Here is a 13,983-nt window from a genome sequence, read left to right as displayed (position 1 = left end):
TTATTTCTTGCATTGTAGAGTTTCGATTTTGGCTTCCGACAGACACAGTGGAATCCATATGCTCAAATGGAAAATAACCGCTAATGATTCAGGGGAGCTGATTGAATCCGGTATTACAAGTGGCAATGTTACCAAAGTAAGGAATATCTCCTCAATTTAATTAAGGAATGATTTTAGCACACACCATCATCAGATGGTGGGCTATTCAAATCACCTTTCGGCTGTGGTCCATCGTCCGTCGTTCGTCGTCCGTCCGTAAACAATGTTTATTACCGCTATTTCTCAGAAAGTACTGATGGGATCTGTCTCAATTTTCATATGTAGGTTTCCCTAGAGCACACGGAGTGTCATACAGATTTCGTGACTGATCGAAAAACCAATATGGCCGCCAGGCAGCCATCTTGCATTTTGGCAGTTGATGTTTGGTACCGCTATTTCTCAGAAAGTTCTCAAGGGATCAGTCTCAAATTTCATATGTGGGTTCTCCTAGGGACCTTAGAGTGTTATGCAGATTTTCAGGCTGATCGGAAAAATGATATGTCCGCCTGGCAGCCATCTTGGATTTTGGCAGTTGATGTTTGTTTCCGTAATTTCTTAGAAATAACTGAAGGGATCTTTCTCAAATTTCATATGTAGGTTCCCCTTGGGCCCTAAAAATGTCATGCAGATTTTCAGAGTGATCGGAAAAACAATTTGGCCGCCTGGCAGCCATCTTAGATTTTGGTAATTGATGTTTGTTACTGCTATTTTTCAGAAATTACTACAGGGATATGTCTCAAATTTCATATGTAGGTTCCCGTTGAGCCCTAAGAGTGTCATGTATATTTTCTAACTGACGGGAAAAACATATATACGCCTGGCAGCTATCTTGGATTTTGGTAGTTGATGTTTGTTATCGCTATTTTTTTCAGAAAGTACTCAAGGGATATGTCTTAAATGTCATATGTGGGTTCCACTAGAGCCCTGAGAGTGTCATGCAGCTTTACAGACTGATCGGAAAAATAATATGGCCGCCAGACAGCCATCTTTGATTTTGGCAGTTGATATTTGGTACCGCTATTTCTCAGAAAGTACTCAAGGGATCTGTCTTAAATTTCATATGTAGGTTTCCCTAGGGCCCTAAGAGTGTTATGCAGGTTTTAAAACTAATCGGAAACATTATATGACCGCCAGCCAACCATCTTGGATATTTGCAGCTGATGCGCTATGTCTCAGCAATTACTAGCGGGATCTCTCGCAAAGTTCATATGAAGGTTCCCCTAGGGCGTTAGGAGTGTTAAACTGATTCTGAGACTCATCGGAAAAACAATGTGCCCACCAGTCGGCTATCTCGATTTTGGTAATTGATGTTTGTTATCTCTATTTTTCAGGAAGTACTCAAGAGTTCTGTCTTACAAATTTCATATGTTGATTCCCCTAGAGCCCTATGAGTGTCATGCAGATTTTCAGACTGATTGGAAAAAATATGGCCGCCAGGCAGCCATCTTTGGTTTTAGCAGTTATTGTTTGTTTCCTTAATTTCTTAGAAATTACTTAGGGATCTCTCTCAAATTTCCTATTCAGGTTCTTAAGACCCTAAGAGTATCATGCACATTTTCAGACTGATCGGAAAAACAATTCGGCCGCCTGGCAGCCATCTTAGAATTTGGTAGTTGATGTTTATTTTCGTAATTTCTTAGAAATAAGTGAAGGGATCTCTCTCAAATTGCATAGGTAGGTTTCCCTTGGGCCCTAAAAGTGCCATGCAGATTTTCAGACTGATCGGAAAAAATATGTCCGCCAGGCAGCAATCTTGGATTTTGGCAGTTAATGTTTGTTACCGCTATTTCTCAGAAAGTACTACAGGGATCTCCGTCATATTTCATATGTTGGTACCACTAGGGACCTAAGAGTGTTATGCAGATTTTCAGACTGATTGGGAAAATGATATGGTCACCAGGTAGCCATTTGGATTTTGGCAGTTGACGTTTGTTGACGCTATTTCTCAGGAATTACTAAAGGGATCTCTCTCAAGGTTCATATGAAGGTTCCCTTGGGGCGCTAGGAGTGCCAAACTGATTTTGAGCCTGATCGGAAGAACAATATGTCCGCCTGGCAGCCATCTTGGATTTTGGCAATTGATGTTTGTTTCCGTAATTTCTTAGAAATAACTGAAGGTATCTTTCTGAAATTTCATATGAAGGTTCCCCTTAGGCCCTAAAAATGTCATACAGATTTTCAGACTGATCGGAAAAACAATTTGGCCGCCTGGCAGCCATCATAGATTTTGGTAGTTGATGTTTGTTACCGCTATTTCTCAGAAATTACTCAAGGTATCTGTCTTACAGCTCATACGTTGGTTCCCATAGGGCCCTCAGAGTGTCATTAAGATTTTCAGACTAATCGGGAAAACAATATGTCCGCCAGGCAGCAATCTTGGATTTTTTTAGTTGATATTTGTTACCGCTATTTCTCAGAAATTACTGAAGGGATCTCCCTCAAATTTCATATGTAGGTTCCTCTAGTGCGCTAGTTGTGCATAATTGGGACCTAAGAGTATCATGCAGATTTTTAAACTGATCTGAAAAACAAAATGTCCGCCTGGCAATCATCTTGTATTTTGGTAGTACTAAAGGGTTCTGTCTTAAATTTCCTATGTAGCTTTACCTAGGGCACTAAGATTTCCATGCAGATTTTAAATCTGATTGGAAAAATAATATGGTCGCCAGTCAGCCATCTTGGATTTTGGCAGTTGATGTTTGGTACCGCTATTTCTCAGAAAGTGCTGAAGGGATCTGTCTCAAAGTTCATATGAAGGTTCTCCTAGGGCGCTAGGAATGTCAAACTGATTTTGAGACTGATAGGGAAAACAATATGTACCCATGACAGCCATCTTGCATTTTGGTGGTATGTTTGTTACTGCTTGATTTCAGAAAGCACTAAAGGGATATGTCTGAAAATTACTTTCCTAAGATTGTCATGCAGATTTCCAGACTGATCGGAAAAAAATATATGGCCGCCAGGCAGCCATCTTGGATTTTGCGAGTTGATGTTTGTTACCGCTATTTCTCAGAAATTACAGACGGGATCTCTCTCAACGTTCCTATTAAAGTTCCCCTGGAGCGCTAGGAGTGTCAAACTGATTTTGAGACTGAACGAAAAACCAATATGTACGACTGGTAGCCATCTTTGATATGATAGTTGATGTTTGTTATCTCTATATTTCAGAAAGTACTCAAGAGTTCTGTCTTAAAAAATTCATATGTTGATTCCCTTGGGCCCTTAGAGTGTCATGCAGATTTTCAGACTGATCGAATGAAAATTGCCGCCAGGCAGCCATCTTGGATTTTAGAAGTTGATGTTTGTTTCCGTAATTTCTAAGAAATTACTGAAGAGGTCTCTCTCAAATTTCATATGTTGATTCCCCTTCTGCCCTAAGAGTATCATGCAGATTGTCAGACTGATGGGAAAAATAATATGGCTGCAGGGCAGCCATCTTAGATTTTGGTAGTTGATGTTTGTTATTGCTATTTTTTAGGAAGTACTCGAGGGATCTGTCTTAAATTTCATATATTGGTTCCCCTAGGGCCCTAAGAGTGTCATGCAGATTTTCAAACTGATCGGAAAAACAATATTTACGCCGGGCAGCCATCTTGGATTTGGCAGATGATGTTTGTTACTGCTATTTTTCAGAAAGAACTCAAGGATTCTCTCTCAAATTTCATATGTAAGTTCCCTTTGGTTCCTTAGAGTGTCATGCAGATTTTCAGACTGATCGGAAAAATAATATGGCCGCCAGGCAGCCATCTTGGATTTTGGCAGTTGATATTTTAAAGCTACTTTTCAGAAATTACCCAAGGGATCTGTATCAAATTTCATATGGAGGTTCCCTAGGGCCCTAAGATTGTCATGCAGATTTTCAGACTGATCGGAAAAATGATATGGCCGTCAGGAGCCATCTTGGATTTTGGCAGTTGATGTTTGTTAGTGTTATTTCTCAGAAAGTACTCAAAAGATCTCTCTTTCATATGTAAGTTTCCCTAGTGCACACAGAGTGTTATGCTAATTTGAGACTTATCGGAAAAAACAATATTGCCGCAAGGCAGCCATCTTTGATATAGGCAGTTGATGTTTGTTAACACTTTTACTCAGATATTACTGATGGGATCTGTCTCAAATTTCATTTGTAGGTTCCCCTAGAGCACGTCTAGTGTAATGCTGATTTTGAGATAAATCGGAAAATCAATATGGCCGTCAGGCAGCCATTTTGGATTTTGGTATTTAATGTTTATTACCGCTATATCGTAGAAAATACCGAAGAGATCATTTTCAAATATCATAATAAGTTCCCATAGGGCCATGATTGTGCATTCTAGGATTGATGTTTTAACAAGATGGCCACAATACCCCCATACTGGATTTTGATAGTTAAAGTTTGTTACAGCTATTTCTCAGAAAGTACTGAAGGAATCATTCTCAAATTTCATATGTAGGTTCCCCTAAAGCCCTAGTTACACATACGTCGTCATTTTGGGATCAGTCGGTAAACAAGATAGCCGCCAGACAGCCGTCTTGGATTTAAATAGTTCTAGTTTGTCATTGCTATTTCTCAAAAGGTATTGAAGGGATCGTTGCAAATTTACTATGTAGGTTCCCCGAAGGCCCTAGTTGCACATAATGGGACCAATAGGTTAACAAGATAGCCAACAGGCAGCCATCTTTGATTATGAAATTTAAAGTTTGTGGCCGCTATTCCTCAGAAAGTACTGAATCGATCGTTCTCAAGCTTTCATGTAGGCTCTTCTTGGGCCCTAGTTCTACCTTTTGCATTTTGGGACCGATCAGTAAACAAGGTGGCCGCCAGGCAACCATCTTGGATTTCGTTAGTTAAAGTTCATGACCAATATTTCTCACAAAGTACTGCATTTTGGGACTGATCGGTCAACAAGATGGCCGACCACCATCTTGGATTTTGATAGTTTAAAGATTGAAAAGCAGATAAAAAAAGTATTAGGTTTGAAAAGCAGAGGAAAAAAAAGAAGTGAATATTTTTGAAAAGCAGAGAAAAAGATCCCTCTTTCATTTTTCAGACATTATTCAATCTTTGGTGGGCGCCAAGATCCCTCTTTTTCATTTCATTGATGCAATATATCTCAAATATTTCATTTTCTAAAATATAATAAGATATTCATACATTCAAATTGTTTAAGTAACGAATTAGAACTACAAAAACCATATAGGCCAAATCTGATGCGCATTAAGACTACTAGAGATTGTCAGTGTTCCGGTGTATGTATTCTTACGCGATAACCTCCTGCGTTTACACACGTGTAAACGATTTCACAGTTGGTAAGGTTATATAAGAAAAAATGGAAATGCTAATATTTTAAAGCATACTTGTTTCGAAATCTTATGCCTTTGATGTTTTATTGTTAATTTATTTTTCATATAATCTACCACTCAAATCTCCATCTCAACATTGATTAACAGCTTGAAATTATGGACGGATGTAACGGTAAAAGTAAAATTAAAGGCTATTAAAGAAACTTTAGTTCTAAACTGGGTAAAGTAACACTCTGATATTAATGGAAAACAATGAATATAAAGATATATTGAGAAAAAAACCTGATTTAATATCGCAAAAACAAACAAATGGTCAAGCGTTGAAACATCAGAACAACTTGGCAATGCCAACAAGGTCATGCAATCGTACAACAATGAACATATAATACGTTAATGCTCATTCTGTCAGACAAGTATTCCTATTTTAATATTTTCAAATCAGCAACAATGTCTACTACATGTATGTTTAAAAGATCACATTAAGAATTTACTGTTAATATCCATTCAGAGTAAACCAAGTCTACAGGAAGGAGCCTGTTCTGCTGACGGCGAATGCTACTATTTCTATCACCAATTCGAGGTCAACAACTGCTGGTTCAAAGTGCCAAAAGACAAACTTCAAACACAAGTTACAAATATCGACATCGAAGTTTTCAACTCTGCAATGTTACGTTCAATCGGGCGATTTCAGGTAATGAGACTTTATATAGAATTTACAAATGAATGAAAAACTATATCCATACAAAATCATCATTGACATTTCAAAGAAAATGTAAAAGGTTACATGTAGTTAATATGTATAATTAGTACATCACATGATGATTACTAGGAATGCGATTGGATAACAGCCATGGTCTATTTTGTGACAGTTCACTGTTCTTCTTGACTACGGGAGATTATACCTGACTACGGAACTATACCAAAGTATAGTCCCCCGGGAATGAGCACGCGACCAAATATATGATATCATAATGAATGTCATATGACGTACTAAATCTATTATGGCCCTTTCCCTCGGGAACAGTTCTCCTATAGTGTTGTCTTGTGAGGTATAGTCCCCTCGTCTTCGACTCGGGGACTATACCTCGCCAGACAACACTATACGAGAGACCAGTTTCCTCTGAAAAGGGCCATAATAGAATAATATTAATAAATTGACGTTAGGGATTATATTGTGAATTACGTTTATGTTTTCGTCCTTTCAAGGTTATCGACCTGACGTCTTTGCGAGGAATGGAAGAATGTAAGTAAAACAAAAACACTAGCAGAGTATGAAAATCCATTTGTGTGAATATTATTTCTGTTCTTTCATTGTTACGTTGCAAGACTACCACGCAAATTAGAACGAATGCTAGACCAATACTGCGCCGCGATAAATGTTCATGTTAAATCTATACCACAAAATTCTCTCAACGTATTTTTATAATATTAAAATTGTCTTAGGACATTTTATGTAAAATTTAGTTTTATTAGCTACAAGCAGGTAGACTGTATAAAATGAAATAACTTTATCTTTTCAAGCAATGATATGTTGTCTTATTAGCTCTTCATGGCGTATTCGCAACGACTGTATGATGAGCCAGTTATTCAATCATTTTTTATTATTGCAACAAATGAGCAAGTTATTATTCAATCTCTTTTCTTTTTGCAACAGATTCTGGTCCTATGGATCTCGAAGTGTCTGGTACGACGTCGTACAGCGTTAATTTCCGTTGGCATCAGGGGCCTACGTGTTATGACCGTACGGACATTCTATTGGTGTACAATGTGTCAGGACAGACAAGGTCAATGAACATCCACAAAGACGCTGAGTACTACACGCTTGGCGATCTTGACCCCGAGACTACATACACCGCTCAGTTTGTCGTTATATACGGAGAAGAACAGAGTGATCGTGTGGAAATTACTTTCACGACAGGTAAATAATGAAAGATCCACTTAAAAATAAAACGTGTTCATGATAAAAATATTACTAATTATCTGATTATTTTTGTGTTATTTTCATCACTAGTGTTAATCTGGTTTTCATTTCAGGAGAATACGAAGGTCTGTCAGCTGGTGCTATAGCGGCAATTACTATAGGTATGTAGAACACAGAAGCAAAATCAAATAATTTCTTTCTCAGCTTTTTATGTACAAGATCTCTTGGCACCTTTAGGGTCATAAGAACTTGTTAAAATACCATTAATAAACCTTATTCTAACAAATCGATCAATGCTCATCAAATCACGTGACCTATGCGAACACAACGTCATGTTTCTCTCTGAAAATGTCATCTTCCACGTTTGGCGATTCCTCGTGCGAATTGCCGACAGATTTGTCGTTATATATATGAAAAAGTCCGAGGCGACGTAATGATGTTTGCCAATTTGGTAACGTCCAAAATGAAGGAACATGGTCACTTCTTCATTTCTACCGATTCCTTGGACAGTAAAAAGCGAACAAAAGTAGCTGTGAGATATTTTCTAAATATTTTTGAAAGACATGCCATTTCAAATTAGTTTCATTTTGAGGTCTAGATCGTCCATATTTGTTAAGCCAATAAGAGCACAGGGAGCAAAATATCCCTTTACTACAGTTTTTATCCGATGTAATAAATAGTTTTCTAGTGAGTGCTACATGGCGATATATTTGCTCAGTAATAATTATTTCCCGAATTAACTTTAAATGTTTACACATTAAAAACAACAAGTAAACAAAACCTGGTACATTTCTATAAGCAGTGTGCTGATGTAAAACATCATGTAATAAGACGTTGTATATTTTAAGTGTAGTTAAGCAGTACATACTAAACAATTTATTTGCTATAGAGAGCAACCAACTAAATAATTTTACATAGACCACAGTGTTAAACTTTGTTAAAGTTTTGTACTGTATTATTAAAACAAAGGAATATTAGTTAGCTATTGTGTTCTATAATTAAAGTCTAGGTTCTCATATAACACTAAATAGAAAAAAATGTTTGGGTCCTTCTCCTCAAACTCCAACCAGGGTAGCTTTATTGAAATCAGGCGCATTTTGCACTAAAAAATCCTGAAATTCTAATGCTTTTACCTATTCATTATCAAAGTTGATATTTTGAACCTAAATCGCAATGTGAATTTCCAAATTCATATCATGGTTATCTAGGAATAATTACCTGTCAGAAAACATTTTTACTTTTGAAATTCATAATTAGCCAGCCAATCAGCGGCCGGGTTAAAATTCTATCCTGGGCTCAATCTTGTATACACAGGGGCCATTTTGAAGGTCTTTTTTTATTTAGTTGGTTGATCCCTATATTTACACTCTTAATATTCTGTTTCCCTTTAAGTTATGCTGATCCTTGCTGGCTTACTTATCGCGGGGATTGTACTTTGGAGGACTGGGCGGCTCAATCGCTACAAAGAGTCCATATATGGTCACGTACAGAGGCGAACGACCAGGCGCAGACGGGCCGCAAATGCCTACTCCGACTCCAAAGTTGGCGGTAGCCAAACAGAAAGAAAATCCTTTGCGGTAAATAGTCATAAATAATAACAACATTGAGTCAGGTTGTGTTATGAAGACATTTGATAATTAAAAAGAACTATTTTATCTCTATTTTTTGGTAAATCAGGGATATCAGTGCGCGCAATCTATAGAACGTTTACGAATACCGCCTATGTAGAATATGCTTATTAACATGAATGCTAGAATGAGTAAATCATTTAAGATATCCATGTTAAACATAGAATGTCGCTTCATTTTTAGTACTTTTAATTCTTAAATTTATTTCTAATGTATGTTTTATAATATCATTCATTATTTCATTCTGCGATACAATTCATTACTAACGCAGAACGCAAAAAAGATTATGAATTGTAATAAAACCCTATTACATCAAATATGTTGTTAGGGAAACAAGTACAAGTTAACGAAAAATAAAAATAAAACTTCGTATCCATTATAACTAGAACCTGGCCTATACGGATGTTGGTGACGATGCTGTATATATGTACGGTCAAATGGTGTTCAATGACCACAAGGCCTGGGAGGTTCCTCACGACAAGGTGTCCCTGGTGGAGAAACTGACCACTGGCCGGTTTGCCGACATCTTTATAGCTTCACAAAACGTCAAATCCAACAACAGGAAGACGGTTGTAGCCAAGGTTCTAAAAGGTGGTATAGCCTGAAATTCAAACGAAAGAGAAAATTTGTTTTTCATTGATATAAAAGCAAATCATTACTTTACAAACTGCAAATACCTTAAGTAATTAAATGTACTTCATCGCTAAATAAATCGATAGATATGATAACAAATTTATATATTAAATTAATCGTTTTGAATAACATGATGAATATAAGTTTGTCTATAAAGCCACCAAGGGAAAGGAAGGGGGGATGTGGTCTTTGTAGCCATATACAAGTTGTAGCTATTACACACAGGTCAAATTGTTTTATAAATTATCATTTGAAAACATGGTTTTAATAAGCGGAAGGTTTGTATACAGAGGTGGTCAACAGACAGGTTTCAGTGTGTTAGGAGGTACATAGGAAGAAAAGAGAAGGTAACTGTGTTCGTGTAATAATTCGAATAGCAGTATTAGGCCGGGATATAGGGGGGGGGTCCACGTGCACCCCCCCCCCCCCCCAACACACACAACTTAACGAACCAATGTTTTTCTGAAGCCTTATGACCCACTGATAACGAAATCGAAATGTAACATTGTATAAACTGGGATGAACTTCCCGTTATGACGTCATCAAGATGGCCGCCATCTCGAATTTCACTAAAAATTGAAAAATAGTCATAACATTGACATTTTTCAACCGAAGAAGACAAATGAGGCATCAAAATGACCACAATAGAACAAAAAATACATATCAGGACCATATTATCCATTATAAGTAGTTATTTCTACGTAGGAAATGAAAAAATCGGATTTTAAGCTCAAAAATGGTAATTTTTAAGCAAATTTTTCATATTTGGCTTGACGCACCAAAATGGTTCCCAGCAGCAAACTATTATTCGTAATCAGTTATTTGACCTCTTATCAATCAGTAAAAAGAACACCAACAAAAAAAACAATGTTAACATTGTATAAGCTCCGGTTATGACGTCATTAAGTTGGCCGCCATCTCGAATTTCACTAACAATTGATAAATAGTCATAACATTAACATTTTTCAACCGAAGTAGACAAATGAGGTATCAAAAGGATCATAATAGAACAACAAATTCATATCGGGACCACATAATTCTATATATGTAGTGATTTCTAGGTAGGAAATGAAAAAATCGGATTTTAAACTCAAAAATGATAATTTTTTAGCAAATTTTCATATTTGGCTTGACTCAGCAAAAATGTTTACCAACAGCAAACTATTATTCGTAAACAGTTATTTGACCTCTAATCACTCAAACAATTATTGTTATACCATCATTAAGTTTACAAAACATCACCGGGTGCGTATACTGGGTATATGATATTTTTCTAACTCCAAACCGCTGACACTACAGTTTCCTGGTGTATTATAAGTTCCTTAAATAAGTTTGACTATTGGCGATTTATAAGCAGGAAACATGAATGTAAAGTTGACAGAATATCTAGGTAGGACAAGTCACAGTTTCGTTTATTTCCTATGCATAGTATAAGCAAAATGTCAGATGGTTACCACTATGTCACATATTTCTTCCACTGGTTCTCAATTATAACCATTATCATTGTGCGTGCTTTCCCGCCTCACTGCACTATCCTCTGACGTGACTCGGCATGTCTGGTAGCTGGTACATGCAGTCCGAATCAGAGTAATCGAGATATCAGTATCCAATTCGTCGAAAGCCAGAGCGTCGTCTTCGATGTCAATGAGCTGATGTGACACTACATTACCAGTGGTGTTCTAGCATCTTTCATGACCCATCCATGGCCAGAGTTTATATCAGGAAAAACAGGTTCAGGGATGTGGGATCTCCATCAGATTCTAACATATCGTATATGCTGTTTCAGACTTCTCAGGAAATTACACCAGATCCAGATTCTTCTAACGGTGGAATGATTCAAGCACCATTCATCAACCTTGTGGACACTCATGCGACTATAGATGGCTAAGGTGATATCCTCGAGGTCATTAATGAGGTCATAAATGTTAAATGTTTTTCATTGGTCAGACTTTCCCCAGTCCCTTGAAGGTACTGGTTGTGTCGCATCTGGTGTATGCGTGGATACACCATTGAAGACTCTCCAGAAAAAGTTTTTCTACAGTGCTCTCCAGACTTTGCAAAGAGAGGAACTTCACTGTAGACCTCATTTATGACCTCAAAGAATTCACCTGTGCCATCTATGGTCACTGAGGGTTCACAAGAATAAGGAATTGTGCTTCATACGAATTAAGGAGAAGCAACTCAACCCTTCGCAGAATGTGGCTCGGGTGTCTTTTCCATCCTACCGGAGAGGTCTGGAACATCATATACGATATGTGAATCACTATGTTGAAAACAGGATGAGCTCCCACATCCGCGAACCCGATGTTCTTGATGTTACCTCTGGCCATTGACGATTGACAAATTAGAACCACGATGGTAAACCGGTAATGTAATGTCACATCAGCTCATCAGCTCATCGACACTCTGGCGAGAAAGCACGCACAACGATAATGCTTATCATTATGAACTATTGAAAGAAATATGTGATACTGCAGTAACCATCTGACATTTCCTTACGTTATAGACAGAAAAATAAAATTAACAGTGGATGCGCTATTTCTAAAAGAAACAAATTTCGGAAAGTGCCGTGGTATTAACGGAAACAAAATCTTTTTTTCACTTTTAATTTGATACCCTATTAGTTGGCGTTGTGCTGTAAAAATTCATTTTGAGACGCTACAAGTCTACAAACTTTCGAACATGAAAATGGATTATGTTAGGAAATTGTCAAGTCCCACTTAGATATTAAGCCAACTTAAAATTCAAATGTGTTAAGATATGAATCGTCGATTGCCAATGTTATCCTCAGGAAATTCTAAGACATCCGGAAACTGTAGTGTCAGCGGTTTGGAAAAAAAGTATACGCAACTGGTGATGTTTTGTAAACCAAATTATGGTATAACAATAATTCCCTTTTGCTTTTCTATATATTTTTGTTATTGTTTTTACTGTTTGACAAGAGACCAAATAACTGATTACGAATAATAATTTGTTGTTGGGAAACATTTTTGCTGCGTCAAGCCAAATATAAAAAATTTGCTAAAATATTACCATTTTTGAGCTTAAAATCTTATTTTTCATTTCCTGTGTACACATCACTATTTATATAGGATTATTTGGTCCTTATATGTATTTGTTGTTCGATTGTGGTAATTTTGATACCTCATTTGTCTACTTCGGTTGAAAAATGTCTATGACTATTTTTAACTTTTCCGTGAAATTCGAGATATGCATCTTGATGACGTCATAACCGGAGTTTATACAATGTTAACATAGTTTTTTTTTTTTGTTGATGTTGTTTTTACTGATTGATAAGAGGTCAAATAACTGATTAGAAATAATAGTTTGCTGTTGGCAAACATTTTTGCTGCGTCAAGCCAAATATGAAATATTTGCTTAAAAATTACCATTCTTTTCCATGCGTAGAAATAACTACATATATTGGATTATATGGTCCTGATATGTATTTTTTGTTCTATTGTGGTCATTTTGATGCCTCATTTGTCTTCTTCGGTTGAAAAATGTCAATGTTATGACTATTTTTCAATTTTTAGTGAAATTCGAGATAGCGGCCATCTTGATGACGTCAAAACCGGACGGAAGTTCATCCCAGTTTATACAATGTTATCTCTCGATTTCGTTATCAGTGGGTCATAAGGCTTCAGAAAAAAACATTGGTTCGTTAAGTTGTGGGAGGGGGGTCACGTGGACTCCCCTAGATCCCGGCCTATATCTATGAATGTAATTCTTGTCCCCAATAAGTTCTATTCTATTTGTCATTTTGAAACATTTCGATATTATATTTTAGAATCGCACACTGAGCTGGACGCTTTGGTAATGAACGCCAAGATTAAATTCTTCGCCACCAAAGTTGGTTCCCCATGCCAACGTGGTACAGTTCGTCGGAGCTGTCCTCGACAACAAACCATGTGCGTTATCCTCTGACCTATATGAATATATCATATTGCATAAAAAAATATTTTTAAAATGTTTCTACGAGATATATTATGTTATATTTTTCAAACAAAGTTTAATTAATTTTACAATAATTATGCTGGTCTATATTGATAAACCCGACTCAAGTTGATTTTTTCTTTATTATTGTAATTTAAAATAAATTTAAAATTTACGAAATATGTCAGCGATCAAAAAACAGTAAAATGCATTTTTAATCTTAAATCTGTATTTATAAGGGTAGGAAAGTAACCTAATGATTGATTGAAAATGAGCCTGTCAACACAGTGGCATTTATGTTTTCTGTAGTGGGCCAGTTTATGTTGCTGGAGTATTGTGAGGGTGGTGTGTGATGAGGACGTGGTTACAGAATCAGAAGACGAACGTCACAGACAGTACAGTGGATACCTTGTATCGTATGACCTTTGACATAGCGAAGGGGATGGAGTATCTAGCCTCTAAAGAGGTATAATAATTTACATTAATTATTGCTGTAAAAAGTGTTATGTTTCTCAAGAAAAGGACCTGTTACAGCTAACATTT

At 36.8% G+C, this 13,983-nt stretch overlaps 1 protein-coding gene across 3 annotated transcripts in view; it reads left to right on the top strand.

The window, feature by feature from the left end:
• The window catches only part of LOC138324946 (fibroblast growth factor receptor 2-like), a 56,499-nt gene that overhangs the window by 9,206 nt on the left and 33,310 nt on the right, over positions 1 to 13,983 (top strand). For all 3 annotated transcript variants that reach the window (XM_069270226.1, XM_069270224.1, XM_069270225.1), the window contains exons 10-18: positions 19 to 136; positions 5,831 to 6,013; positions 6,529 to 6,565; positions 6,977 to 7,240; positions 7,357 to 7,404; positions 8,636 to 8,820; positions 9,258 to 9,462; positions 13,295 to 13,415; positions 13,750 to 13,906. In XM_069270226.1, coding sequence (XP_069126327.1) covers positions 19 to 136; positions 5,831 to 6,013; positions 6,529 to 6,565; positions 6,977 to 7,240; positions 7,357 to 7,404; positions 8,636 to 8,820; positions 9,258 to 9,462; positions 13,295 to 13,415; positions 13,750 to 13,780 — 1,192 coding nt within the window. In that variant the 3' untranslated portion in view covers positions 13,781 to 13,906. The remainder of the gene's footprint in view (positions 1 to 18; positions 137 to 5,830; positions 6,014 to 6,528; positions 6,566 to 6,976; positions 7,241 to 7,356; positions 7,405 to 8,635; positions 8,821 to 9,257; positions 9,463 to 13,294; positions 13,416 to 13,749; positions 13,907 to 13,983) is intronic.

The sequence above is a fragment of the Argopecten irradians genome, chromosome 6 (genome assembly GCF_041381155.1).
Source record: "Argopecten irradians isolate NY chromosome 6, Ai_NY, whole genome shotgun sequence".
NCBI classification, from domain to species: Eukaryota; Metazoa; Mollusca; class Bivalvia; order Pectinida; family Pectinidae; genus Argopecten; species Argopecten irradians.
Note: the sequence above shows the minus strand (reverse complement) of the source record. Positions and strands in the feature narration are given on the sequence as shown.